Consider the following 27,243-nt stretch of genomic DNA (forward strand, 5'->3'; position numbering starts at 1 on the left):
GCCGTGCTCTTTTTCAGCTCAACGGGTCGGAAGCCTTTAGGCTGAATAAGTTCCTTTAATACTGCAGGAAGGCTCTGTCTGCATTGATTACAGAGCCTCAGACTGGACGCCAACATCGGCCATATCTGCCGCTCCACACCAGTCTCTGTGCCGCATGGCAGCTCAGGAAAGACTGCTGCTATTCTACTGAGGTCAGGAGAAGTGATCATATGAAGAAATTCCTCCTCTTTAGTGCATTTTTTTTCTGCCTCAGCCGGTTTTCTTCTGGGAAATTGAATGGCTTGGCATTGAATCTTTTTACCCTGTGACCCATTTAAAGAAATATTCTTACGTCAGCACATGTTAACCTCAGTTAACAGCATTTGTTGATTACCACAAAAAATAAAGAAAGAAAGAAAAGCTTCCAGCTCATACATGGTTTTCTTTGTAATAAAGCACAAATCAAGGTTATGGCGAGGTACTTATAATTTAATAGTAGAAATCTGATGCTTTCGGATTTGAAGTGTGTATTATTATTATTATTATTATTATTATTATTATTATTATTTACAATTTGTTTTATTTTTTAGATTATTATTAGTTTTTTTGTAATTTATTTATTTATTATGTGTATTATATTATTATTATTATTATTATTATTATTATTATTATTATTATTATTATCGAGCCTCGGCTGGGTCAATTGGCATTTCTGTGTGGAGTTTGCTTGTTCTCCCTGTGTTCGTGTGGGTTTCCTCCGGGTGCTTCGGTTTTCCCCACAGTCCAAAGAAAGGCGGTACAGGTGAATTGGGAAGGCTAAATTGTCCTTAGTGTATGAATGTGAATGAGTGTATATGGTTGTTTTCCAGAGATGTGTTGCAGCTGGATGGGCATCCACTGCATAAAACATTTGCTGGATAAGATTAATAAAGGGACAAAATCTAAACAAAATGGAATGAATGAATAATAACAACAACAACAACAACAACAACAGCGACAACAACAATAATAATATATTATTATTGTTATAATATATTATTGTTATTATTATTATTATTATTATTATTATTACTATTATTATTTTTATTATTATTATTATTATTATTATTATTATTATTATTATTATTATTAATAGTAGTAGTAGTAGTAGTAGTAGTAACATTATTTATAATATAATATTTGTTGTTAATATACATACAGTTGAAGTTAGAATTATTAGCCCCCTTTTGATTTGATTTGATTTTTTAAAAATATTTCCCAATGTCTGATAATATTTTTTCTTCTGGAGAAAGTTTTATTTGTTTTATTTCAGCTAGAATAAAAACAGTTATTATTATTTTTTTAAACATTTTGGGACAAAATTATTTGCCCTTTTAAGCTATTTTTTTCCCCTAATCTACAGAACAAACCATCGTTATACAATAACTTGCCTATGTATATATATATATATATATATATATATATATATATATATATATATATATATATATATATATATATATATATATATATATATATATATATATATAATAGTGTTATTATTATTATTATTATTATTATTATTATTATTATTATTATTATAAATAGTAGTAGTAGTAGTAGTATTAGTAGTATTAGTAGTTGTAGTAGTGCATTTTAATTTTTTAGGCAGCAGATAACAATTTTTTATGGTAATCTACATTACGCCGCGAGGGCTGTCACATGAGCTTAACGTCTGTTGAACCCTTTAAATGCATTTCCGCAGTTAATTTGTTACAGGCTTCATCTTTCATAACACTTAACAGTGATTGCAATAGCACTAATGAAGAGTGGACACTGATAAAACACTGTTTGATAAGTCCTCCGTAATTATGAGCACAATGTGAGGCGAGTGTGATATGGACCGAGCAGCTATGAATCTGTCCAGCTGTCTGCAATTCTCGTGGTGTGGCCTTCCAAAACCGCTCTCTTCATTAGAGCTTTCACTATGGGTGGGGCGGGTGTTTGTGTGAGGCCAGATTGCTTATTATATGTACAGGATCCAGTCCCTCCCTACGGTACTGTGAGCCCAGAAAAGGCGGTAGAGAGTTATTCGAGTAGATTGGCTCTTTGTCCAATCTAGAAGGGTCAAACGACTCTAAATATAGAGGCGTTAGAAATACAGCCACTTCTGCAGGACTGTGTGTGTAGACCGGTTTATGTGTGTGTGTGTGTGTGTGGTTGGGGGAGGGAAGGTGGTAACTCAGGGACAGGAAGCAGGTGAGATGGGAACCAGGATGCTTTCAGCCGGACTAGATGACATCAGGTGGATGCTGGTCTCTAACCGAGCCCTCTGTTGGACAGAGCAGGAAGTACCATGGTCAGCTCCTTTCTAAATGCAAAAGGCAGGAGGATTATTTTCATAAGGCTGTGTTTATTTTATTTTATGTGTTATTATTATTATTATTATTATTATTATTTATTTATTTATTTATTTATTTATTTATTTATTTATTTATTTATTTATTGAATTGGTAATATTATTATCTTATGACTTGGGTTTATTGACAATATTTGCCTTTATACATTTTGCCTTTCATTAAATATAATTGCTTCACCAACTCTTTAGTTCAGCTACTGAATGTATTTAAAGGCATGGTAAAAACTATGATTATTTTTTGGGTGTTTTATGCCTTTATTATTTATTTATTTATTTATTGAATTGGGGATATTTTGTATCATGACTTATTTTTTTATTATTATTGTTATTGAATAAATTAATATTTATTTTATTTTATTTTTAAACATTTATTATTATTATTATTATTATTATTATTATTATTATTAGTAGTAGTAGTAGTAGTAGTAGTAGTAGTAGTAGTAGTAGTAGTAGTAGTAGTAGTAGTAGTATTGTTATTAATATTTATTTATTTAATTATTTATTTTTATTTATTTTTGGTTGTTGTTATTTTGCCAGTAATTAAACAGTAATTAAATTCTGTTAAGGATGCAAATCATTCCAATAAGTTGAAATATAAAGGATGTCATTTGCAACATCAAGGTCATGGTTTTAATTCAGAAGGAAAGTAAATCACTTAAAAAAAAAAAGTGTAACTGCAATGTACAATGTTAAGATACATGAAACGTACAACTTAGTACATAGTAATTGTAAAAAATTACCTTTGTGTGAGTAAAATGGGTGGTCTGATGGCACAGTGGGTAGCGCTGTCACCTCACAGCAAGAAGGTCACTGGTTCAAGCCTCGGCTGGGTCAGTTGGCATTTCTGTGTGGAGTTTGCATGTTCCTCCCATGTTTGTGTGGGTTTTCTTCGGGTACTCTAGTTTCCCTCACAAGTCCAAAGACATGTGATATAGGTGAATTGGGTAGGCTAAATTGTACGTGGTGTATGTGTGTGGTGCATGAGTGTGTATGAATTTTTCCCATTGATGGGTTGCAGCTGGAAGGGAATCTGAAAGCTGGAAGGGCATCCGGAAGCTGGAAGGGCATCCACTGTGTAAAACATACAGTATGCTGGACAAGTTGTCGGTTCATTCCGCTGTGGTGACTCCAGATTAATAAAGGCCCTAAGCCAAAAAGAAAATGAATGATTGAATGGGTGGGTAATTGTAACCTGAGTGTGAATAAGGGTGTGCATTTTGAATAGAAATGGTCTGTTAATGTCACTGCCAACATTGGTTAGCACCGAACAAGTGGACAGAGAATGCCAATTGAACCAAAAACAGCTCAAGGTCTGAAAGATGCCACATAAAAAGGACAGAATGCCCAAGTATATCTGTTTTTACTTTGTTTGTTTACCAATGCTGCTCATTTGTTCAATCCAGGTGTCAGAAGCATGTATCCTTGCAGCAATTTTTTGTCTCTGTGTGATTGAAGGAGCAAATATTTTTTTGTTGTAGTATAATTTCAGTCTGAAAGTTGTGAACATTCTGAAAAATAAGTACAAATACTAGGCAAAACAGAACTAAATGGGAAAAAACAAAGGTCCAGACCAAACAAACAGAACAATAATGAGGATAAGACCAATAATTTGCTTCTGGATAAACTGTGCCTTTAATACATACATGTTTTTAAGGCGTTTAAGGTTATTATAATAATGTATTGCAGGTACAGCTATATTGACAAATACTGACTTGAAACTGAATCATTACCTTTCATATAAGCATTGGTATCAAGAAGAGCGAACTATCTACGCTACTTGGTCAGAAGCCTTAAAGTGGGTGCTGTATCTCACTGAACATTGTGTTAAAAGCTTTACAATTCTATACAATTTGAATATTATATTTGCTAAACTATTTTTTTGTATACCTATTTAACTTGATTGATTATTTATGTTTTCCATACTCAAGTAAGGTAAATAAAGAATATCATCCTAGAGTCAGCGGTTGGGTTTTGCTGGATGGTAATGTTTATCCTATGAGAGGTGTGAGCCATAAGAAAGCTTGTCTTGTGTATTCCAGCTCAGCGCGTCTTAAGTATCAGATCTTGTTCAGAGCTGAGCAGCTGCCGGATCCCCAATCAAATATTCACATATCCAGTGTTGTTTGCGTAAAAAGCTCTCCAGTACAAGGTTATATATTTTTAGCTATGCGCCGGTGCTTTATAGTTCATGATGTTGTGTCATCTTGTCGGCTGCCTACATGCTGAAAGCCCTCCTCTCCAAAGGGACACTCGTGTGCATGTAAAGAAGTGAAAATCTGTCTGTCTGCGTGCGTTAAAGGATGAATGCTGACCGTACTCTCAGTAACATGGCTTGACACGTTCTCTTCTCGGCTAGACGGAGGAAACATGCGCGATCTGTCTCGTTTTCTCTCCTCCTCTCTCTTTGATAAACATGCTTTGTCACATTCCCCCATCCTCACCCCTCCTCTCTTTCTCTCTCTCTCTATCTCTCTGTGCTCCCCCGCACTCTTGTTCTCTCCTCCCGCATCTCTCTCTCTCTCTCTCTCTCTCTCTTTCTCTCATGCTCTGCAGCGATGCTGTATAATTCTCAGAGCGAGCTCAGAGTCTGTGCGGAGCTCCAGTCATGTGCAGATGTAGGATGGAACAACCCTTTGCATACTTCTCTTTGCGCTCGTCAAGAGGTTGACAACCACTCCGTGTGTTTTGTCCGGCATCTGTTCCCTCATCCGTCTTTCTCTTCCGCACCTTAGACCTTTCCCATCGGTTTATGGACTAGAGCGACGTGCGATCGGGAAGGGGGAAGTGGCGTTTGCCCGCGTGTGTGTGAAGTTGTGTGAGAGAGGGCATACGGAGACAGAGAGGGCGCAACTGCTTCTCGTACACGGCTTCTGAAAATCCTTGCTCTTGCCTCCTGGAAAGAGAGAGAGAGAGTCTGCCAGGGGGACCGCGTCCGATCATTTGGAGAGGAGGTGATACGAGGGGAAGACTCATGCTTAGAGCGATGCATCACTCAGGCAACACCAGCAGCAGAGCTAAAGCCCTCTCTCAAGAGACCGGTAAGAGCTCTGCAGGACCGTGTGTGTTTTAATGTGTGTGTGTGTGTGAGAGAGAATGTTGCTGAACTGGGAAATTACTTCAGATCCTGCTGGTGGAACCAGCACATGTTGTGGATTCTGATGGCTTCTTGGCTGACTAAAAACTTCCTTGATCAATCAGCTCCTCCAGAAGGACCAACTGTTTTGCTAGTGAACATCATGGATGAGCTGCTTCATCAGCTGGACAACCTTTACAAAGGTCTTATTAGCAGCAGGGATGTACACAGTAGACCCAAATAATTCCATTAAATCTCAAGTCTGCCTGTCAGGAAATCTCATTCATCGAGATGCTCACATTTCAACTGTTTACGCCTTTCAGCCGCTAACGCTTTGTCTGCGTGTTGGTTTGTAGGTCTCGAAAGACATGCCTGCCACTTTAGGTTGATGTCTGTTAACTGTAGTTTGGATGAGTGACGTTTGGCGGAGAGTGGCGAATGAATGCGCCTCTAGTTGATACGTTTCCTCCCTCTCATTTAATTATTCATGCATGTGCGAGTTTCAATATTTACAAGCCTGCAGTTTAGCCTAATTTACCTCCCAGAGTAAACGGGCTAAATTGGCAAATTTGATCAAATTTGCATTTCGGCGGTAAAAAACAAAGTGAGTGCCTTGTGAGGGAATGCTGGTGCTGAGGTATTGAGGAATGTTTAGGTGGAAGTGTTGGGTCACCAGGGATTTAGGTAGGAAATTAGGAATTTATTGATTGTTTTAAAGCTTTTTTAATGATTTGAATGTTAAAGGTTGACCTTGTGGATGGTGGGAACACATGAGGCTGGTTGTTTACAGCTGTCTAATTGAAACTGCTATCTCAGATGAGTTTATGTAGTTACTTGTAGTTATGAGCGACATGTTTAGAAAGCTTGTGAAAGCTTGTGCTTTGGTCTAATTTAGTATTCCGGTGATCTCAAGTTCCCATGGTGATGGTTAAGATGTGAAATGTCATTAACTGTTTATGAAACCTCTGTGGGTGGGTGTAAGTGTGTAAATTGTTTATTTTCATACCTGACTAAACTATAGTCATCCATGTAGCATTCATGTTTACGTTCTGTCTTTTGCTTTAAAAAAAAACATACAGTATAGAACTCCCACTCTTTTTCTCTTTTTTCCATTGTTCTCTCTCTCTCTCTCTCACACACACACACACACACACATACACACAAACATGCATATGTTCGAAAGCTCACGTTGCTTTGATACCAGTTTGTTTCTGCACCATATGCGTCTTGGAGATTTGTGTAAACAAACCTGACTAGAGAGGTGAAGAATACTGTGAGAAACTGAGGAAAGGGTGAAAGGATAATAATAGCAGACTTGATGAAAGATACAATGCAATTTAAATCAGTACACGTGCTCGGGTGTAAACTTGTGCTAGGTTGAATACACATGCAGTAGTATGTGTACTTACAAGGCTCCTGATCAAGACCCCTAAATCACTTCCAGGCCGGACCGAACTGATAACAGCACATTTTGAGGATTTTCAGGCCAGCGGCACACACATTCACAGCTGACCTCAGCAAAACACACACATAACACCCCACACACTGCAAGGCTGATGTAGAATTAAAGACAGAATCTCGGCTTTGGAGGAAGCGAGAGTGGATTAAGCTTGCCCTAGCTTTCCATCTCTTTCTTTCTATGGTGAGCTAGTTTAATGGGCCCTGGGTCTGTTGCCGAGCCATATGCCTGATGACAGCTCATTTGATCACACACAACTAACTGCGAGAGTGATGGAGTGATCAAGAGATGGTGAAACTTAATTGGCTCTGTTTACCTCACTGTGTTGGGGCCTGTTTATGGCGACGAGGATGCCTTCCATCAGGAATAGAGAGAGAGAGAGAGGATGATTTTAATTGAAAATATGGATTCTATTAACCCTGCTGCCCAGGGCTCTCATTAGCATCTCATTAGTGCAGAGGAAAGGTAAGGAACAAATTCTATTATTGTTGCAGTAGGTGCCAATTTTTCATTTACAAGGTCCAGAGAGTAAACGCAGCCGCTTGCTCTGTCACAAATGCCTCATATCGATAGAAACTCTCAATGGAGAAGCAAGCCACAACATGTCTGAGAATGAGCATGCACTTTACAGTAGGAATACACTGTAGGTATGTGTGCATTTGAACAGTTTTCGTGGTCATTTCTAGTCCTTTTATTAGCCTGAGGCTATGGACGCATACAGGGGATGCTGGGAGACTTGCGGAGAGCAGGAAAGGAGATGATGTACAAGGCTCCTGCAGTCAGCTGCATGCTTGGCAGTTGGTAGACCACCCATTCCGTCTCTAACAAAACTCCCCCTACCAAAGCCATCAGAAGAAAGAAAAACTGAATTCTACAGCAAAAATATATCCCATCATTTTCCCCTCCTCTGGTTTCCAGCTCAGTTTGACATCCACTCCTGATCTCGCTCGCACTCTCTCTCTCTCTCCCCTTCAGCTCTCCTTTACTCAGACAGCAGCCCCTCCTGCTGGACGCTTAAGGTAGCGCACACACAATCAGGCAGGCACCAGCAGCGCAGGTGGGCGAGACACAGCGCGTTTAACCCCAGAGCACAGCATCAGCGCTTCACGAGCTTTTGTGTTGACACAGATGTGCGAAAATGGAGGAGCTCTTTATTGTTTTTGACGCTCTGCTGTCTTTTCATTGTGTGTGTCACATGTCACAGGAGCAAATCAACACATGAGATTCATGAATCTCCTCCAATCTACATATGCTGGTTGTAAACATTCGTTCATAGTGTTTGTGTGATGAGAAACAGGAGAGATTAGAGATATACAATAAAATTGTCTTTATCTGAGTCAGGATTTAAAATAGTCTGTATTACAAAATATATTTATTAGTGTGCAAGGCTTCACCATCGTGCACAATCGCCTCACAGCAAGAAGGACGCTGGTCTGAACCCCAGCTGGGTCAATTGGCATTTCAGTGTAGAGTTTGCATGTTCTCCCTGTGTTTGCTCAGTTTAGGTGAATTAAATAAGCTAAATTGGCTGTATAGTGTGTGTTTGTGAATGCAAGATGTTTCCCAGTGTTGGGAGAGGCTGGAAGGGCATCCGCTGAATAAAACATATGCTGGATAAGTTGGCGGTTCATTCTGCTGTGGCGACCCCTGATTATTAAAGGAACTAAGCCAAAAAGAAGATGAATGAATATTAGTGTGCACATGAATTATCTTCAAATCAAAATTAAATTGCATAAATTATTGTTAAATTTATTTAAATAACGTTTCCGTTATCTCATATCACTTACTGCAGGTGACAATCTCATTAAGCATTAAACCTTTATACTTTATTTACACAAATGATGCGTTAAATGCATTAAATTGAACTACTATAGATTAGTCCAATATTTCTATCTGAAATATGTTTGATTCCACTTTATTTTAAGATGTCTTTTAAAGTGTATATATTAATTTAACTATTGAGGTAATGTATAGTTGTAAACTTTCTAAAGTAGTTTTATTAGGTTGTGCTCATTCCAATACTCGAGTATGTGTACTTTAAGGCCATAACATCATTCATACTACATGCCGACTAGTGGTTTATGAAAATATGTTGCACATGCCTAATGGGGGCAGCATGATAAAGTCCCGATGGGCTCGCAGACAGACATCTTGAAGAGGATGTGTGTGCGTGTGTGTCATGGGTGCGCTATTAAGCATGTGTGAGAGCAGATGGTTGTAAAGCCCTGTGTGATGTGGGTGCCGTTTGATTTCCATCTCAGCAACACGAAGCCCACACGTCCTCTTTCGTTTTTCTCATTCATTCCCTCTGTGTTTCTCGCTCACTCCATCTCTTTCTCGATAAAGTGACGGTTGTAAACTCAGTGATTGACCTTAACGCTGACAGTATTTACAACTTAATCACATCCTCTGTTGCTGGTTCTCCCACAGCTCCTCCATGGCGCATGCTGTTTTTGCAGCTTTACTTCTGCTGTCACCTCTTCACACATTTACTCATTTTTCAACACTTTCTATTAGCTTCCGCTGCTCTTCCATTTGGATTGAGCATTTGTTTCAGTAAGATATGACTGATCTACTTGGGTTCCTCGTGCTTTGGGGTTGTTCTGTGAGGACGGCACGTCCTCAATCATACTGAAAGCATTTGTTGTTTTTTTTAGATTATGCATTTTGCCTGTTCGCACCTCTGTGACGCTCTGTCCTTCACAATGAAGGTCAGCGGGAGATTGAATCCAGCCTCCCGTGTCTCTGTGGAGGTGTCTGAGTGGATGGAGGACAAGCGGGGCTGTAAATCAAATGTCCCATCCTCCCCGCATCAGCAGCTGAAAGAGAGAATGCAGATACACAGCTAAGCTGCTAATGCTTTGGCAATACCAATGTACAATTACTTATCATGCCGATAAAGCACATTAAACTGAAACTGAGAACAAGCGAATTGAAGGAGAATGTGATTTTGTGTGTGCATCTCTTCCCGTTTCATCTCCTCTTGTACTTTATCTTCTCCACTTCTCTCTGGTCTTCTTTCTTGTTTTGTTTGGTTTAGACAAATCTCTCTCAAAGCGTAGTAATGTAATTCTTACCTTATTGTATATATTTGTTTTTGACTTGCATTGTCTTATTTTGTTCTTGTTCATGATTTCATCAAATTATTTTTTACTATTTTTGCCTCAAAACATCACAGCTTTCATTTCCCTTTCCTTTCCTTTCCTTTCCTCTCCTTTCCTTTCCTTTCCTTTCCTTTCCTTTCCTTTCCTTTCCTTTCCTTTCCTTTACTTTGCTTTCCAAGCAAGCATTTTTTTACAGATATTTAATAAATGTCAAATAGACATCTAAACATAGTCGTCTTGGCTAAAACAAGACAAAATTTGGGCTGTCAGTAAAAGTCTAATAGATGTCTAAGAATAGGTCAAAACCAGACTAGTCATCAAAAAAAACAGAAATTAATGAATATGCAAATAAAGTCTGTCTAATCTGTCTATTTGACGACTAGTCTAGTTTTAGCCTATTCTCAGATGTTTATTAGATTTTCACTTACAGCCCAAGTTCAGCCTTTTTTAAGCCAAGCTGTCTACATTTAAATGTATGTTAGACGTCTATTAAAAACAAAATTGCTTGCTGGATTCCCTTCCTTTCATTTCCTTTTCCTTCCTTTCCTTAAAAAGACTTCACTTTGTCAAGTGTAATTTTTTTCTCTGGACTTTTGTTCTCGCACTTTCCTCTTCTCTGAATTCGCTTTCTGTCTTTTCTTCTTCGTTTTGCCTCTTGCTGTATACTTCTCTTGTCTTGAAATGCCAACATGTCTTTTCTCATGTTTCGTTTTTGTCTCGTGTTGGTTTATTTCATTCTGTCTCTTCATTTCATTTTTTCTTGTCATTTTTCTGGTCTCATTTAGACTCAACAGTTGTCCTCTTTTGTCTTGCTTCACCTTTTCTTTCCTTGATTCATTTCTATGTGTCTAGACTTTTTCTCTTTGATTTGTTTCTTCTTTTCTCAAATTATTTTCATCATATTCTGTCTGTCTCTTCTCGGTTTGGTCTTCATTTTACTTTGTGTTGTTTACTTCTCTTGTTGACGTGTATCTCTAGTCTGCCCTCGACTCACTTCATCTTGTTTAGTCTCTTTTTTATGGGCTTGTCTCTTCTGTTTTCTTGTCTTATTTTCCTTGTCATTTTTGTGTTTTTGTCTCAATTTGGTTTCGTTTTCATTTTGCGTCAAGTTGCTTACTCCTCTTGTCTGAAATGTTGAAGTGTCTCTCTTATGTTTTATTTTGTCTCATATTGGTTTGTTTCATTTTGTCTCTTCTTATCTTATTCGTTTTCTTCTCTTCTCTATATAAGAAATAAGACTATTCAGTGTTAACTTATCATTGTTGTGAAGCAGCTCTGCTTAGAGCTTGTCAACACACACACACACAGATTATGTACTTCAATAGTCACAATAACAATATGTGTGATTAGTCTCTAACACTTGAATATTAAATGGCTGCAAAAAGCCATGTGAAATGCTCCCTCTGCCCACATAATGGCACATTGCAAATGTACAGTTGATTCATATGTGGAATTCACAGTCAAGTGAAGTGACTCGACAGTTGAATAATTAGCTCAGTTAAACTCAACTGCCTAATATGCCTTTGTGACACACACAGCAGACGCGGCCAACTGCTGTAAACAGCATTTGTTCTGTTGTAATCAGGTGCTGTTACAGGCAGATGAATGAGGGAAAAATTAGCATGGTGAGGCCTTGGAGAGACAATCTAGAGATTTGAGTGTTTAAACCCTTCATCACTTCACCTGTCATCTCCTCAATGTGTACGGCATCTTCACAGATGTGCAGACAAGAAAGAGAAAGGGTTTGTGAGATTCTGTATGTGTTAGTGCTTCAGCAGTATGAGAAATTCTAATCATATAAACATAATACAGTATATACATTTTCATTCATTCATTCATTCATTCATTCATTCATTCATTCATTCATTCATTCATTATCTACTGCTTTTCCGGAGCTGGGTCGCCGGGACAGCAGTCTTAGGAGAGAATCCCAGACTTCCCTCTCCCCAGACACTTCCTCCAGCCCCTCCAGCATGATCCCCATGCGTTCCCAGGCCAGCCGAGAGACATAGTCCTTCCAGCATGTCCTGGGTCTTCCCCAAGGCTTTCTTCTAATGGAACATGCCTGGAACACCTCCCTAAGTAGGCGTCCATGAGGTATCCAAAACAGATGCCCGCCCGAGCCACCTTAGCTGACTACTCCTGATGTGGAGGAGCAGCGGCTCTACTCCGAGCTCCTTCCGGGTGTCAGAGTTCCTCACCCTATCCATAAGGTTGCGCCCTGCCACCCTGCGAATGAAACCCATTTCGGCTGCTTGTATCTGAATTTGTTACCTACTTTATAGAACGTGCACTCCTGTAGTAACATGTGAATTAATTGTTTAGTTCAGTAACTTAGCACTTACTCTGTACATAATAGGTCACAAACTGGATTCCTGGAAAGCCCAGCTCTGCACAGTTTTGCTCCAACCCTAATCAAACACAGCTGATACAACTAATCAAGGTGTTCAAAACTACTAGAGACTTAAGCAGGTGTAAGTTGGAGGTGGTTGAAGCTAGAGGTCTGCATTCCCGCAGCTTTACTGCGGGAGCTGCAGGACCCAACCAGATTTCTGCGGCGTGCAAATAAATTTCTGAATAAAGCTTAAGAGTGGTCGGGAACTGGTTTAATTTTGGACGGGAGCAGGCGGTCCAACAATATCGCTTCCGACTCCCGAGCGAGCGAGCACACGTATGTATGTGTGTGAATAAGACAGCGTGAAGCTGCGTTTTGCTTGTTTGTTGCTGTGTGTGTCTGTGCGTGTGTGCGCACGCGAATAAGAGAGAGAGCTTTCTGCTGTATGTGTGTGCGTGTGTGTGTGTGTGAGAGAGAGAGAGAGAGAAAGAGCATAATGCCTATATGTGTGTGACACTTGCTTGGTGCTTATGTGTGTGTGTTTTTAAAGACAGCTTGTTATAGGTTGTCTAGACTGTGTATAGCTGGGTGATTTTCGGTTTTGTTCTCTCCCCCGCTCGTTAGCAGGAACGGGCGCGGCAGGTAGAAAACAGTCCGGGGTGAGTAGCAGGACAACAAATGCTGAATATAAGCGGGAGCAGTCGGTTCGGGCTAAAACCTGGTGGGAGCGGGCAGGAGCGGGATTCAAAATTTAGTCCCACGCAGATCTCTAGTTGTAGCTATGCAGAGCTGTGGCCCTCCAGGAATTGAGTTTGAGAATATTGCAGTATGTGTTTAACAAAATAAAAACTCTACTGTTGTGTTAATATTTATACATCTGTAATTACACTATTGACCCTACATCTATCAAATAACTTCTGTACTGACTGTCTTGAACCATAACCATAGCCTACATTAAAAGCAGCAAAGTAAAAAAAATTTTAACACAAATAATTAAAAAAAAATAGATTTTTTTTTTCAAAGTGAGAGACATACAGCACTTGACAATGTGTTGTTAAAAACTACAATATTTACAATAGTAATTAATTAATAATTAATAGTAACAAAACTAAATAGTAACACAACTACAAAAATTACAATAGTATTCGCCCCCCCCCCCCCCACCTCTATTAATGGAGAAATATATCAGTTCTTGTCAAGTGACTCGTGGTGTGCTCGCTGCGTTCTTAAAAGCTGTGGGTGCACCTGGAATAGCATCTTTTCCAATATAAGCGTGAAAAAATATTCCAAATATTTCCAAATATTCCAAAGACTTCTGCTGCTTACTCCTTTTGCTAGCTTGCGGGTTAAATGATGTAAGCGAGAGAATACAGTAATTTTTCAAAATAAAAGATTTTTCAAAGATCGTTCAGACTCAGATAATAAATAAAATGGAAATAATTAATGATGTCCTGTGTGGCCTAGTACCAATTGATCCCGGGGTTTAGAGACCACTTTTGAAGACTATAAATTAGTGTTAAGTGTATGTAAAAATCACATGTAAACCACAGATAAGCTTTTTTTCTCTCTCTACGACCTCTACACAGCACCTGTAAACTAATCCATATGACAAGTCTGGCTGTACTGTATATATATGTACTATATATGTTTCCTAATCATCATATCATCAAGTATCAGCCCATCAGAAGTATTAACACTTACGCAAAACCCTTACCACCTGGCATATTTAAAGAGTCACATGATCGCATCACCCAGCCCAAGTGTGTTTACTTGATTATGCACACCGATATGAATGTGCTATGAGTGTGTGTTTAAGTATGTGTGTTTAGTGGCACTGGCCTGTTGCTATAGATGGATGGAGGTATTCATTTTCTCTGCAGTAATTTGGCTGCTGATTGTGTGTGTGCGTTTGACTGTCTTGCAAGCTGGCCAGTTTCACGCATCACTTCCCTGGCTGCTCGCTCGAGCGCTGCTGCCGCATGTGAACCAGCTATGTGTCTCACAAACCAACATTTCTGCACCTCCCCATGTCCCAGGGATCCTCTGTCTCCTTCACCTAGTCTCTCGCCTCCTCTCCCCAGTGCTGTTTTGGGTGATGTAATCTGGGTGGTGCAATTGCTCATTGTCATATATTAAACTCTCATTGTGTTCCAGATATATTGAGTCTCTCGGGGTAGTGAGATTCAGTAGTCCCCTGGTGGCAGGAGAAGTGAGGCCCTCTTGGCCAACACTCGTTAAGCTTTTTGTGTGGCTATTCAGGTAGCTGGTGCTGTAAAGGAAAGGAAAGCCTCTTGGCGCACTTGACGGCATCTGACAGGTTGTCTGTCAATGCACATGGACCAAAAGATCGCTCTCCACAGTGAAAGCGAGAACTTTAGGTGGAGCCAGCTGTCAGCGGCACGTCTTCCCACCCAAAGTCAACGCCAAACCCGAGAAGACACACCTGAATGTAGATGCAGGTGAAAATGACACCCGGCTGAATCCGTTCCCACCCTGTCTGCAGATGGCAGCGCGAGGCACCGGATTGAGTCAGTCGCTAACTCTTGTTTGCCCTCCACTTCCCCAAGATCGAAATTTTTTGATGTGCCCAAGATTCAGGCTGAACTGTCAGAAAGATTGAGCGTCTCTCCGCCTCACGATGAAAGGTCACGCGGACGAGAAAGGATGTGTGAATGAGTGGAGAGTTGAAGAAAGATTTTAGCCCGTTTGTCAGAAAATAGATTGACATAAGAGACAGTTTATGCCTTAGAGTCTTGTTCTCTTGTGTGTACATGTGTTTGAGGCACTCTAACATCCACACATGTGTGCCTATATATATATATATATATATATATATATATATATATATATATATATATATATATATATATATATATATATATATATACATACAGTATGTGTATATGTGTATGGGTGTGTTTTCTGAAGACAGATGCCTGAGAAAGGAGATCTGTGTAAAATTGGGTATTGAGCTATTATCTGAGCAGACTCTAATGATGGGGAAAGGGGCGACGGCAATGTGACCTTGCCTTGGGGACGATAACAGCATGAAATTCAGCCCCCTTGCATCTGTGTGTGTGCATTTGGCTCTGAGGTATGGCAGTCAGTTAAATGGGCAAAGAGGCTTGGAGACGAGAGGGCAGTGTGGCATCCATCATTCTTGATCACCCAGTGACGCCACCTTTCAACACGGAGCACATCTGTCGTTCCGCTCACAGACGTAAACACACACACTCGCTCAGATACTGTTACTTGTGATTCTCATGCGTAGCTGCATTATGTCATGTGTATCAGCAAGAACAATGGGTATATCTTAGTTATATACAGTATGCTAGCTATTTTTTGCTTAATGTCCTTTTTAAAAAACTTTTCTATTGTTTAATTATAATTTTTTTTTTCAGAACAGTTTGAGGCAACATTCTTCTACTTTTTTTTTCTTCGTCTTCTTTTGCACTGAAAACACTTAAGATGAACTTTTCAGAGCTACACTGTAAAACCCAACAGTCAGCTTTATCAAATAAAATGAGTGTAGTTAACTCAAAATTCACTGGAAGCTAATTCTACCCATTTGTAAAGAGTTTTGATCTCAGTGTTGAAGGTAATTAGTTATTTAAATACCTAATTACTTCAACTTAAATGGAGTAAGTTCACAGTACTCATATGGTTAGTTTTTTTTAAAGCAATTGGTTTCCTAAAATGGTTTGATTTGCCTTAACTTATTGGGATTCTTTTCATTTATTGGGTTTTACTGTGCTCAATTTGCTTCGTTTACTCAAATAGATTAAGATCACAGTACTCAAGGATTAGTTTTTGTACTCAAATGGTTTGTTGCAATTGGTTTCCTCAAACGGTTTGAGTTCTCTTAACTTATTGGGTTTTTCAGTACTCGGGTGGTTTGAGTTCTCTTTATTCATTAGGTTTTACTGTGCTCAAAATGTTTAGTTTATTCAAATAGATTAAGTTCACAGTACTCATTAGGATTTGTTTTTGAACTTTTGAAGGGTTTGTTCTTGAAATGGTTTATGGCCTTGTGTTTTTAGGCCTTGTATTTACAAACCACTGTTGATCTACTATTTAGTTATCATCATCGTTTTTGTTATACGTTTATGTGCAATTAACAAGTGTGTTTCAGTAATATGCACTTCTTTACGTAGTCTCATTCAGCATGTGTATTGCACAAAGGTAGCGCAATGCCGCTCTTGGCTATATGCCACGCGAAGCAGCGTGCTATTAGCATTCCTTGCGCTGCCTCCAGATTGGTATTGATCTGCCATCCGCTCTATTCATTGCCAATTCTCTCAGCACCACACGCCAATACACCTGCCCCTGCATACATCCACGCACGTCCTGGCAGAGTGTATTAACAGGTGTGTCCGCAGATTCATTCACATGCTAAGCCCCCTCCGTCACATTCAACTATATAGGAACTCGCTGGATACGAGAGCTTTGTTTTTTTGTTTTTTTTTAAGAGCTATTTCCCGCAGATCTCTCGCCACCTTACTCTCTTAAACCTGGCAGGTGTGGGCACAGATGGTGCACGGTCTTATCGAATATCAACACACCACAAAAAAAAAAAAAAAGAAGAAAAATCCTTTAAGTGCTGCTGTGGGGGAAGGGGACCGTTTCTTTTCTTTGCTCCATCCTCCTGGGAGCTGGTGTGTGGGGCTTGTGTCCCGATCCTGAGTTTAGAGTTTGTCAATGGCAGGGCTTTGAATTTCAAACAGATCAATGGGTAGAAGCAGAGGACCAAGCTTATGACTTCTCACCGGAAGAAAGTCCACATCCCTCCCCTCTTCCTGGGTTATTGTGATGGCTCAACACCCCGCTGTCCACATTACGGGCCGCACGCACACAGTCTACTCAAGTTCTGCCACTTCCACGCAGTCACTGTGTGTGCTGTTACGGTGGTCTCACTACGAGCAGCCCCCGCTGGTAAGTGCTGTCAAAGCCAGAGGAAGTGCAGTCCAGCTCGCTGAGACATGGATTTGGGCAGAGCTGCTTCCCACTGGCTCCATGCAGGAGTGCAGTGCTCTCGCTTTGATTTGAAGCGCTTGTGATGGCTGATCTCAGACCTGTGTGTGTATATGTGTGAGTGTTTGTGTGCGAGCTCAGTTGCTTGGAATAATACGCCAGCATCTGCTTTTGAGTCAGAGCTGTGAAATAGAAAACTCTAAAGCCGAAAGAAAAAAAGTCAACCTGAAATCGACATTTTTTTTTGTGAATTGTTTGTTTGCTTGCTTTGTTTAAAAGAGTTTGTACACATTGATTTAAGCCGCTCATTTATATTCCCAGGTGAATGTTGTCTTTTCTACTAAATTCCTTTTTTAAAAATAAGTTTGAATAAAGAATGTTAAAAATATCTCAGTTATCACCTTATGTGTACATGCAATAATGATGCAAATGATAAAAATATGAATTGTTGTAAAATATTCATAAGAAATGTATATCTTGTGTATGTAATTTTGAATACATGTTTATGTCAGGCATATTTCCAACATCTTATATGTAAAGTAATGTAATGTAACGTAACATGTATTTATGTAGTACCTTGATTGTGTATGGCCATTTACCCAAAGCGCTTCAAAATCATGAGTGGGGTCCTTCCACACCATCGCCAGTGTGGAGCATCCACTTGGATGATGTGACGGCAGCCACAAGACACCAGACCCATTGTGCACACCATACACTAGCTATTGGAGAGAGTTATAGAGCCAATCCGGTGGATGGGGATGATTGGGGGCCCTTATGGGTAAAACCCGATGGAGGGAATTTTGGCCTGGACACTGGGTTCACACCCCACTCTTTACGAGAAGTGCCAAAATTGACATTACAGTGTCCCCTTCACTTTACTGGGTCATTAGAATTCACAAAGCCTGCAGGTTGAGCACCCCTGCTGGCCTCACTTACACCACTTCCAACAGCAAAACTAGTTTTTCCCATGTAGTTTTCAATCCATGTACTAACCAGGCTCAACCATGCTCAGCTTCAGTGAGTAATTGGGCAGAGAAGTGATATGGCTGTGGCAATAGGATTGCATAGTTTAGCCTTTATTATGAGCAATTATTTTTTGTCTTAAATAATTTTAGTACTTTAATCTCATCAGGGAAAACAATAATGCAGTGATACTTGTATTATTGTTATTACTAATATTATTATTATTACTTTTATTATTTTATATAAATTTAAAACAGGACAAAAAAAAAAAAAAACACAAATGTTCATGAATTTATTTCCCTTTAGCTCAATCCCTTATATATCGGGGTCGCTACAGTGGAATGAACCACCGACTATTCCGTCATATGTTTTACACAGTGGATGTCCTTCTAACCACATAGTAGCACTGGAAAACACCTATACACTCACATTCACACGCACACACATACACTGCAACCAATTTTGCTTATCCAATTTACCTATAGGACTGTAGGGTAAACCAGAGCACCCAGAGCAAACCACACACACAAATGACAATTGGCCCAGCCAGGACTCGAACCAGCAACCTTTTTGCTGTGAGGCGACAGTGCTAACCACTGAGCTACAGTGTTGCCTATTACAAATGTTAAAGAGATAGATAGATACAGCTGATGGATAGATAGATAGATAGATAGATAGATAGATAGATAGATAGATAGATAGATAGATAGATAGATAGATAGATAGATAGATAGATAGATAGATAGATAGATAGATAGACAGATAGACAAATAGACAGATAGACAGATAGATAGATAGATAGATAGATAGATAGATAGATAGATAGATAGATAGATAGATAGATAGATAGATAGATAGATAGATAAATCAGACATTCTAATAATGTGTATACTATGTATGTGTGCATATAGACTGCAGTATAAATATAAATGTACACAATTAGCCTGCTTGACTACATACTGTTCCAGGATTCAAATCCAAGCCCTCACTCTCTATAAATCCAATTATGTCTGATGGATGAATTTCTATACTATTTTTGGACATATATCACTGTGCATCACATTGCAGAAGTAAAATAAGTTGTAAACGCTCTTCCGTGTTGACTTTAGACAGAAATCGAGAGGGCTTGTGTTTTTCCGTTCAGCGAGATCAAAGAGTTATTGTTATGGAATGCTAATGAGCAAAGGCATCAGCGGTCGTGCTCCATATTACACAGGAAATCAAAGTGTCAGACAAAATCCATTTGATCCGAGTGTCTGGGATTGCATGGATCGCACTTGTCTCTCTATTACCATGAATTTGGTTCATGACCTGGCTTTCTGCTTTTGCATGATGGGCCATTTACATGTGGAATTGTTTGTGTGCTAGTGTTTAATGTGTGTGTGTGTGTGTAGTCATGCCGATCGTCTGCTTTGCCCATGGTGGACGTGTGTTATCAGCCTTGGTGCAAGCATATCACTATCATTTGCATATCCTTCTCCCCTCTCTTCTTCTTCTCTCTCTCTCTCTCTCTCTCTCTCTCTCGGTGAGGACGTGGGCTGCAGGATTAAGAGTGTAATGCTGTCTAATCCTGCAGGTAAGCTCCACGACTTCTCTCCATCACCTCTCCTCCAGCATGGAGCACAGGAACGAGGGGTCGGAGAGGAATGGCTTGTGTTTGCTTTAATGACAGGAGAGATACATAAACTCCACACGATGACGATCATGTGCTTCAGCATGATTTGGGTCTGAGCCAAAGAGTGTCTTAAGCTTCAGTGAACATGATCAATGTCACAAACTTATTTTAATGGTGACCATACTAAGGGTACATGCATTTAAATGTTTTATAAAGCACAGGCACCCCTGTACATGTACAGTATAGCATATGTATTTTTTATGCAGTAAAACAAGCTGCATTTCGAGCCTCAACGCTATTTATTATTCAGACATTATTCTTTCAAATATTACTAGAGTTACAGATATGCGAACTTTGGTAAAAAGGAATAGCTGTATGATGAGCTACATTGGTTTTTGGACCATTGAATTTATTATTTTTTTGTGTAAGGTTTGTGTGTTCGTTCGTTTGTTCGTTCATTCGTTCATTCTTTTGTTTAAATGTTCATTTGTTTGTATGTTTTTTCATTCGTTTGCTCGTTTGTTTGTTTGTTCGTTTATTTATTCATTTTGGTTTTAAATTAATTTATTCATTCATACATTCAAAAAGCCACAGTGAAATATATTTATCTTTAGAAATTAATAATGCTTATGGCAATGGCATCAAAATAGAACAATATGAGCAAAGATATACCTCTATAAAATGACATCGTGTATTATTATTATTTTTTTTATTGTACAAAAAATGGAATTGGGTGTTTTGACAAGGAAAGAACTACAATCTAAATATAATTTTGAGTAAAATAAATGAATGAATGATTGGATGAATGAACAAACAAGCGAACAAATCACAAATGAGCAGATGACTTAATGCACAAACATATTGAACAAATGTATACAACAAATGTGAACATATATATATATATATATATATATATATATATATATATATATATATATATATATATATTCACAAAATCAAATTCACGAAAACATGAACATTAAGGTTTTTTGAACTGAGATAGGACAGAGAATTGATACAAGTGAATTGTCTGTTACTGAGAAAGATCCAAGAGCATTTGTTCGTTAAAAAAGCCACATAAAAATTTCTTCATCTCCGGAATTAAATCATATAATGCTTATGAAATCAATATATATATATATATAAAAAAATATTAGCAAACATATACATCCGCAATGTGTGGATTATTATTATTTTTAATTTTGAGTTTCAGTGTTTTGACATGGTAAGACCTACAATCTAAATATATCTTTGAATTTAATGAAAGAATAGATGGATCAACAAAAAAATGTATTTAAATTAATTAAAATTACAAACAACAACTTTGCAAACAAACAAATGAACCAATGTCTAAATTAAATATTGTAATACATATAAAACACTGTCTTTTTACAATGAATCTAATGATCTATCTATCTATATATTTTTATATATATATATATATATATATATATATATATATATATATATATATATATATATATATATATAATTTTTTTTTTTTTTTTTTTTAACAGACAAATTCACAAAGATGGACATTAAGGCTTTTTGAACTGAGAACAGAAAATTGATAGCAAATGAATTGTATGTGAGCTTAAATTGTAAGAGCATTAATTCAATCAAAAAGCCATTGAATTGAATGCTTATGAAATCAAAAATATGAGCAAACATATACCTCCATAACGTGTATGTTATTTATTTATTTATTTATTCATTTATTTTTATTTTTTTGTACAAAAAAAAAAAAAAAAGATTATGTTGTTCGGACATGAAAAGACCTACGACCTAAATATGTCTTTGAACAGAATGAATTAATGAATCAACAAAAAAAAAAAAAAAAATGAACAAACAAACAAATGAACCAATGTCTAAATTAAATGTTGTAATAAATATACCACACTGTCTTTTTACAATGAAAAACTAAAGACAAATGCATTTATATTTCCATATTCAGCCCATTAAACAGTGTGGTCTTTAAATATATATGTTTTTTAACAAACAAATTCACATAAACAAGGACATGAAGGCTTTTTGAACTGAGATGGGACAGAGAATCGATAGCAAGTGAATTGCAAGTGACTGGGAAAGGTCCAAGAGCCTGCACATAACTTAAATTAATGCTCTAATGAGATATATTTTTATTTATTTCTTTAATATTAATAATAATTTTAAACACTTTGTCATGATAATGGCTGCGCTGGTCTCTGTACAGAGCTGCATTTCATCTTAATATTCCTTTTTATTTTTTAATTGCACTGACTGTACGTCCCTTCATGGAAATGCACAGTCAGATGCATTCATAGCATAAAGTAAATGAATGAAGCAGAAGAGGGGTGGTAAATGTGTGGGTGAGTGCGGTGCAGAGGCTCGGGGCATTAGCGCTCTGGGCTGACTGTGGCCATCGATCGCAGCCTGGTCTGCTGATGGGGATGAATCATTCTCCCTCTGTCTCATTAAACACAGCCTGGCCTGCCCTCCACATCATTACTCTTCTCCCGTCCTCTCTTCTCATCCTCTCCTTAGCGTTTTCCTCTCTCTCTCCTCACACATACTCCAAGATAAGGCCTTTTTGTGAGTACACTGTTTACACGCGGATGGACCTTTAGACCCTGGGTGATGTTGCTGTTTTTAGCGCCTCTAACAGCTCAGCCTCAGTTTGACGTGGTATAAATTCTGTATTTTCTTTCTGTGCCCTTAAGTCAGAAGGTTAGTGAAGTGCTAGAGTGGTTAGCAATGCTCAATGAAGTGGACAGTGATTGTTGTCTCTCTCGCGCACAAAGAAGCACCGATAAAAGCACACATAAACGCACACAATTTTTAGATTTCCCTCGAGCATCTGCGTTCCATCGTTCCAAATAGACCATGCGATATCCTGCTCTGTAATTTCCCTTCCCCTCCGATTTGAGAGGTGATTTCTAAAACCCTTGAAGATTCGACACTGCACTCATGTAATCAAAGAGTCATTAGGAGAGAAATTGACCCTTGCTTTATATTCATTCCCACCATTTTACACTCTGTGGCCTCTTTTCGTTCCAATCTCTATCTCTTCTGTCATCTGTGGCATGTTTTTTGTGACAAAATACACCTAAAAAAAGAGAAAACCTTTCAGTAACTGTTTCATATTATACTAATGGTATTTCTGCCTATTTGGTAATCACATAATTTACCATTACACTGGATTTTCAGGATTATTTTGGTTTTGCCATTTTGTGTAACCAATTGCAGTGAATTTAATGTTGAATGCAAATGCATGCAGTTCGTAAGTTGAGAAACAGATTTATAATAATAGTAATAGCAATACTGTACATGCTACTTAGGGATGCAACAATTATAGATTTAAGTTGTATGATTATAATCTGAGAAAAAAATCACTGTTTCACGGTTATCGCAACTATTATCCATTCAATAATTTCAAAACACTAGTTTAAAAAAATCACTTGAAAACTCCTTATATTTTAAAGTGTTTTTTATTGATGCTCTGTAACCAAATAATACAGCATAGACTAAAAATAAAAAACAAACAATAGTCAATATCTTTTTGGACTTTTTTTTTTTTTTTTTTTAAGTTTTTGGCATTTAAACAATACTTTTACACTGGAAAAAAACAACGGAACAATGAATAAATAAATTAACAAATAAATAAACAAATAAATAAATAAATAAATGAGCGAGCGAGCGAACAAACGAACGAACAAATAAATGAATAAATAAAAACTAGTATATGTCAAATGTAAATCTAAGCATAATATTAACCAAGTATTTCCCTTTTAAAGAGGACATGTAGTCCAAGGCTGCTGACCCTCTGTCTAAAAGCACATTTCATCAACTATATTGTCCATACATATATTGCCTATATATAACTTGTTTTTATGATTTGTTTTTCTTCTTTGTGTACAAATGTGTATATTCAATTCTAAGTATCAAGCTGAATGATCAGTTCTTGTCACAAAACTTGCAGTGCGCTTGCACCTTATTTTCATCTACTGTATGTGTGCCTGGTAAGCATTAGCACGTTGTGCCGCGTATACACCACATGCATGTCACTCCCAATATGCGTGCAAGAAAAGAAATTTACCTCAGTGTATTAACCACGGTGTACAAGCTTGAAGCTTTCAACTAGGGCACAGTTAGCACAACTTTGATTAGTTGCAGCAGTTCCATGCAGAAATGCAGTGTTGAGAAGCCTCTACGGTTAATTAAATGTGACGAATTAAAACGCGGGTAATAGTAGGAATGGCCAGATTCGATCACGTGATCAGAAATCAGCCCCAATCACGTGGTTTCAGATTAAATCGGAATAGGACATTACCATAGACCTCTTTACTTCACACAGAAACTTCCAACGCGCACAGCATGACATCACTTTGTTGCAGAGACGCTATTGGTTAAATGTCGGAACACGGAAGCAGTGTCAAGTGGAAAGTGTGAGAATGTCTTTGGTCTGGAGGTGTTCTAAAGTTGATGACGACAATATTGCAAAAGCAAACTGTGAGATATGTAAACTTGGGATTGTAAAAGGGGGAAAAGGAAAAGGCTACATTTAACACAACAAACCTGATAAGGCACCTCAAAATCAAACACCCGACACAATACAGCGAGTTTACCCAGGCAACCCAACCATAGGCAAGTCAGCTCACGTTGCAGGAGAGTTTCAAGATGAGAAAATAAATGCCCCATGACAACCAGTAGGCACAGGACTTTACAGTCAAGATCGCACAAATGATCGCAATGAGTGACCTGCCATTCCCCTTTGTAGACAACCCTAGATTTCTTATGCTTATAGAGCAAGTAGAACCTTGATTAGATTTTTATATAAAAAATATCGGATCAGGTTTTGGGATCAATAGATTCTCAAAATCAAATGACTTGGACTCGAGGGCAAAAAAACAACAACAAAAAAACTTATCGGGACATCCCTAGTCAATAGGATAGTTAATCATTGCATCCCTGAGGTTACTTATACATGAACCCTCAGAAATTATGATTTGCTACTTACAGTATTTTGCTCCTCAAGAAACATCGTTCAGAGCTCAGATATGCTTCTCATATAACTTCAGAATTAGATAAACTAGGATTTTTTTTTTTTTTTGATCCTCAGTATTGAGCCTGCACTTGTCTTTTTCATGTTAAAGAGGATACTGAAAAACCTCAGGGTTGGCTTGGCGTGACTCTACATTTTTCCTTGTGATCAAAGCCTTGTTATGTGATCGGTCCAGATTTGACTTGCCCCTAAATATCTTCAGATAAAAACCTAAAGAGAATATTATATAAGTATGACCTCAAAAGCACAGCGGACTAAGGAGGAAGAGATGCAGAAACTAGGCACACATCAAAGGTGTCATGGAAATAAGCAAGCCTTTTTCACTACAAAGAGTGATCTGTTTCACATATTACCAGGCAAAAGTCTTTACTTCAGTTTTAGTTTCTCCAGAAGGATATTAAAACATTCAACCTGCACAATAAATGTTTGACTAACCTACATCAACCAATACCAGAATCCATATTCTCTCCAGTAGCATGTTTAATTCTCTAACAAACGCTGGTAGAAAGAAAGTGTGGTTGAAATGACAGACCCCCTACTGCTTTTGTAGAGATGGAGGTCTTATAGACTGGGACGTTTCCATGCCAACTAATAACGTTTCAGCTACGTTGCAACCAGTCCCTAATAGGTCATCCGCCTTGTTATTAGATACCATATGTGCAACGAGGATGAATGAACTGTGGTGAGTTAAGGAAAGATGAAGCGCACGAAGGGTCGTATCCATTTTTACCGCAGTATCTGCTTCCGAGCATCCCCAGGGGGTGGCTGATAGAATCAATGTTATCACTGATTAGATCCCAGAGAAGAAACAGTTTATCTGACACACACATTGCTTGTTCAGAGCCCTTATCCAGGTTTAGGCCTGTCATATCAGCAGGACGCTCTGTGATTTAAAGGAAACAAATACACATGTCTGCCTGGAAATGTTTTGCAGATCGTTTTTTGGCCATGATGAAGAGCTCTTAATGACTGCCGGATATATTGATGAGCTGTGCAGCGTGTAAACTAGTGTAATTGGCAGGCTATCACTTCATAATAGTGCTGTTTCTCCTCTCTTCCTAACAGAGAGAATGCTAATGCCCTGAGCGTTTTCACCGCACACACCTGCTCACTCTCCTGTCCTATTTCTTCTGAAGACGACACCTGAATACAGGATTGTGGGCTTGAGACTGAAGGTTTAGCTCCTGCAAACAGTGTGCCTGGAGCATAGTTTCCGAGACTACATAGACACACTTGCTTATATATATATATATATATATATATATATATATATATATATATATATATATATATATATATATATATACAATACACACAGTTGAAGGCAAAATAATTAGCTCTCTTGTTAATTTTAAGTGTTTTATAAATATTTTACTGAGAGAAGATTTTGATCACTACAATTTTGAACCTAATACTTTTAATAACTTAATTATTAAATTATTAATAAGCTATTAATTATTATTTATTTATTAAGTTATTAATTATTAGTCTTGAAGACTAATAATAATTAACATATTTTACTGTTGTTTTGTATGATACTAGTATTAAGCTTAAACTGCAAATTACTAGCTTAACTAGGATCATTAGAATAACTAGGCAAATAAACTTAAATAGGTTTCTTATAGGGATAAAATTAAATATTTATATATATATATATATATATATATATATATATATATATATATATATATATATATATATATATATATATATATATATATATATATATATATATATATATATATATTTCTATTGGGTTGATATGTTGTGACTGTGGAGGCCAGTTGATTATAGATTATAGTGTCACATTGTCATGCTCAGGGCCCTAGTTTGAACTTTGTGACATACTGTGATATTATGCAGGAATGGGACATCACAAGATGACTGCACTATGATCATTAATGCATAGATGGTCAACAGTAAAACTCAGGTAGGGTCCCCAAAGTGTGCCAGGAAAAGAAATGTATACCTTTAAACCACCGTCAGCCAGAATGAGTTCAAAATTGCATGTTGTTTACACCAGTTCTAACCCTACCATCTTAAGTTCTGTAGCAGATCATCAGACCACACTGAAAAAAATGAGTCATTGGATTTAATGAGTCAAAGAATTTATGTGGTCTGAATTTAAACAAACAAATTAAGTTGAACATGACTAAATTTAAAGTGTTTGTTTAATTCAGCTAACATAAATTGTTTGCAACCAGTTACCATAAAAAATGAGTACTCGTTGTATACTTTTAGAGTGAAACTCAGATAAGGCTCATTCTTTTAGGATGTGGCATCAAGCTATTCTTAAACACACGTC

The 27,243-nt window shown here is 37.8% G+C and overlaps 1 protein-coding gene across 31 annotated transcripts in view; it reads left to right on the forward strand.

Annotated features, from left to right (window-relative positions):
• Nucleotides 1-27,243, forward strand: part of tenm2a (teneurin transmembrane protein 2a) — a 1,361,633-nt gene that overhangs the window by 1,077,644 nt on the left and 256,746 nt on the right. For 5 of the 31 annotated variants that reach the window (XM_073921917.1, XM_073921919.1, XM_073921920.1 and 2 more), the window contains exon 1: nt 4,949-5,415. The exons of the other annotated variants lie outside the window; for them this stretch is intronic. In XM_073921917.1, the coding sequence (XP_073778018.1) occupies nt 5,349-5,415 (67 nt within the window). In that variant the 5' untranslated portion in view covers nt 4,949-5,348. Of the gene's footprint in view, nt 1-4,948; nt 5,416-27,243 lie in introns of those variants that run through there. 31 annotated transcript variants of the gene reach the window in all.

This window comes from Danio rerio, chromosome 14 (genome assembly GCF_049306965.1).
Source record: "Danio rerio strain Tuebingen ecotype United States chromosome 14, GRCz12tu, whole genome shotgun sequence".
NCBI classification, from domain to species: domain Eukaryota; kingdom Metazoa; phylum Chordata; class Actinopteri; order Cypriniformes; family Danionidae; genus Danio; species Danio rerio.